Source organism: Ursus maritimus, unplaced genomic scaffold, assembly GCF_017311325.1.
Source record: "Ursus maritimus isolate PB19 unplaced genomic scaffold, ASM1731132v1 scaffold_14, whole genome shotgun sequence".
NCBI lineage: Eukaryota > Metazoa > Chordata > Mammalia > Carnivora > Ursidae > Ursus > Ursus maritimus.
Genome location: NW_024423786.1, coordinates 48,701,106 through 48,703,815, shown reverse-complemented (window position 1 = coordinate 48,703,815; position 2,710 = coordinate 48,701,106). Strand labels below are relative to the sequence as shown.

Below are 2,710 nucleotides of genomic sequence, written 5' to 3'. Positions count from 1 at the left end.
CCCAGAATCCAATCACTTCTCATCACCTGCCCTACCACCCTTTCGCCCTAGCCACATTCTCTGTCACCTGGATTATTGCACCAACCTGGTCTCAATTTCCACTCTTGCTGCCTACACCCCATTCCTCTCCAAGCAGCCAGGGGGAGCTTTTTAAAGTCCAACCCAGGTTGTGTCTTTCCTCTCTGCTAAAACCCTCCCTTGACTTTGCACAGCACTTAAAATAGAATCCATCTCCCTGCCCCAGCCTGCCCTCCTCCTGATGACCTCATCCACCATTTCTGCCCCCTTATTTTCTGTTCTGACCTCCCTGCCTTTCCTCAATACACCAAGCTTATTCCCCACTTTGCATTTGCTGCTCCCTGTGCCTAGAATCCCATTTCTCCAAATTTTGCATGGAGATCAACCTATCTGGAGTAACCACCCACCTAGTTGCCCTCTCTCATGGCCCTGCTTTTATTGTCTTCATAGAACTTACTGCCATTGGAAGTTAATGTGTGTGTGTGTGTGTGTGTGTGTGTGTGTGTGCAGGTTTTTGTCTTTGTTAGTCTTTGCTGCACACCCAGGCCTCTTCCATAGGAGAAAGAAAGAACAGAGTTGGCTCGTCACCAGACATCTGTCCCTCTTCCTAGCCAAGTCTGTGCATCACCCAGGACATGTGTCTAGCTGACCCATCACCCAGGACATGTCTAGCTTAGCCTTCCCTGATTATCTCTTCGCCAGTCTGTCTCCCAGTCATGAGTCCACCTGTCACCTTCAGCCTCCAGTTGGGACCTGGGTCATCTGAGATGCCCTGGAGCCATGCCTCGTTGAACCAGGAAGGGTCTCTGGGGGCGAGAAAGTGGGATGAGCTGCTGGGGGACCTTTTCGGGACCCTCCCCCTCAGCCCCACTCACATCTGGTTCAGCACATAGGCTATGGCGAGGCCACTGCTCAAGTCCTGGGGGCTGGTACAGGGGAATGGGACGTGGAACGTCTGCAACTGGGGAGGGAGAGGAAAGGGCAACGGGCAGTCAGGGCCTGGAAGAACAGAACCATTCCCCTTTTGCAGACTTTCCCGGTCAGCAGGAACCTCACACGGTTGGCGGGGACTGATCTATCTCACACCAGCTCCGCGGGGGAGTGGCCTCTGCACACCTGGAACTGGAGGGGGCGTGGCCTCACTTCACTTCTGTTCAACAAACCCCGCGCGACCAGGCTAGGGCGGAACCATGAGTCACCTGGTCCCCACAGGCCCCACGTGACCAGGCCAGCTCACCTGTGCCCTCGCCCTACGTGACCCAGCCGCGAAGGGGCGGGGTCTCACCTGTTCTTTCCACGCAAACATGCCACGTGACGGGGGCGGGTGCTCAGGCCAGAGTCCAACCGCCCTGCAAGCCCACCACCCTTTCCTCCTTCCAGCCCCAGAACAGCGGGGTAGACAGAGCCAAGGCCAGGGTTCCCGGGCAAGAAGAGGGGGCGCACACTTGTCCCTGGCCCCGCCCCCGACCTACCCAGGTGAGCAGAGACCCGCATAGCTCGGCCTTGTCCACGCTCATGGCTCCCGATCGGATTCGACCCCGGCAGCGGAGCCCCGCCACCTCCTGATCCGCCACCAGCGAGCGCCCGCAGCCCCGACCTCCCGCTCGGCCTAGAGCGCCGCCCCGCCCCGCCCCCTAGGCGCAGGCCCCGCCCCGGACACGTGATCTCCCGGCGCCCGATCGGACTTCCAGTTCCCCCATCTTGGATCCGGGCAGCCGTCGGGCGCCCGCCCTGCCGCTAGGGGTCAGTCTGGGCCAAGCTTGCACAACCCAAGTATGGACCCGGTACCCCTCCTCCTTGGCTCTTTTGGGGGTAGCGGAGACCTCACAATAATTCCTCATCATGTGAGGCGGAGCTATCCCACTCTGTTATACGGGCTTATTCATGTCCTTTCCCTTCAGCTGGAAGAAATTCTGCTGCCTAACCACCGTATCGGAGCCTTTATCTACGCGGGAAAGGGCAGGCCAGAACACATTCTGTGGACTTCGAGGAGAGATCCTAAAGGGGTCTTCCCCGGTGGAGGTGACTTGGGAGTCTTGACTCAGGGGTAAACAAGGGGAGACGAGCGTGGTCCTAGGTCGAGGGCAGAATGAATCAGCCAGACTCAGGTCTTGGGTGATGGACAGACACACTTGCCCAGTATGGATCCAGTTCCACTGAGCTGCTCCTGCACTGCGCCCACTCCACCCCACCCCACCCTCAACCCCGCGCCCCTGAAGTCCTCCAGCCTCAGATCCCAGGATCAGGCCGCCCTAGTCCCCAGGACCCACCAGGGGGCGCGCAGACTACAGGAGCGCAGCCTGCGGGGAAGCAATGTGCCCTTTCAGAGAGACCCTGCCCGGGCGGTGGAGGGGGCTCAAAGGAAAGTGATAACAATAGTAGTTAATAAAATTGCAGTCGCCATTTATTGAGTGTCTAGAGTATGCAGTTCCTGCGCTAAGGGATTTGAATTATATAGGCGTTTGAAATCTCCCCAAGACCTAGGGGGCAGGGGCTGTTTTAATTCCCGGTCGCAGGAAAGGAAACAGAGGCTCTAGTTGGCTTTGGGTGAAGGGGTAAAGCCCCGGCCCGCACCCTTTGGCGCCAGAATACCTCAGCAGCTCCTCTCCCACGAGGCGGGCAAGGTAATGAGCAGTAAATTAGAGGTTATTAGCTGTACCTGGAGGGAGGGGCGGGCTCTGCTTTGGGGGAG

General features: G+C 58.3%; 2 protein-coding genes across 2 annotated transcripts in view; both read right to left on the bottom strand.

The window, feature by feature from the left end:
* Window positions 1–13: 13 nt before the first annotated feature.
* LOC121102404 (protein Hook homolog 2-like) overlaps window positions 14–2,710 on the bottom strand; it is a 3,913-nt gene continuing 1,216 nt past the window's right edge. The window contains exon 4 of the mRNA XM_040628183.1: window positions 14–425. The gene's annotated coding sequence lies outside the window, so the exon portion shown is untranslated. The remainder of the gene's footprint in view (window positions 426–2,710) is intronic.
* Window positions 398–1,628, bottom strand: LOC121102403 (protein Hook homolog 2-like). The gene is made up of 3 exons (XM_040628182.1): window positions 1,491–1,628; window positions 894–979; window positions 398–824 (listed from the first exon to the last, which is right to left on the bottom strand). Exons 1-3 carry the CDS (start codon window positions 1,533–1,535, stop codon window positions 692–694), a joined length of 264 nt encoding a protein of 87 aa, XP_040484116.1. The 5' UTR covers window positions 1,536–1,628; the 3' UTR covers window positions 398–691.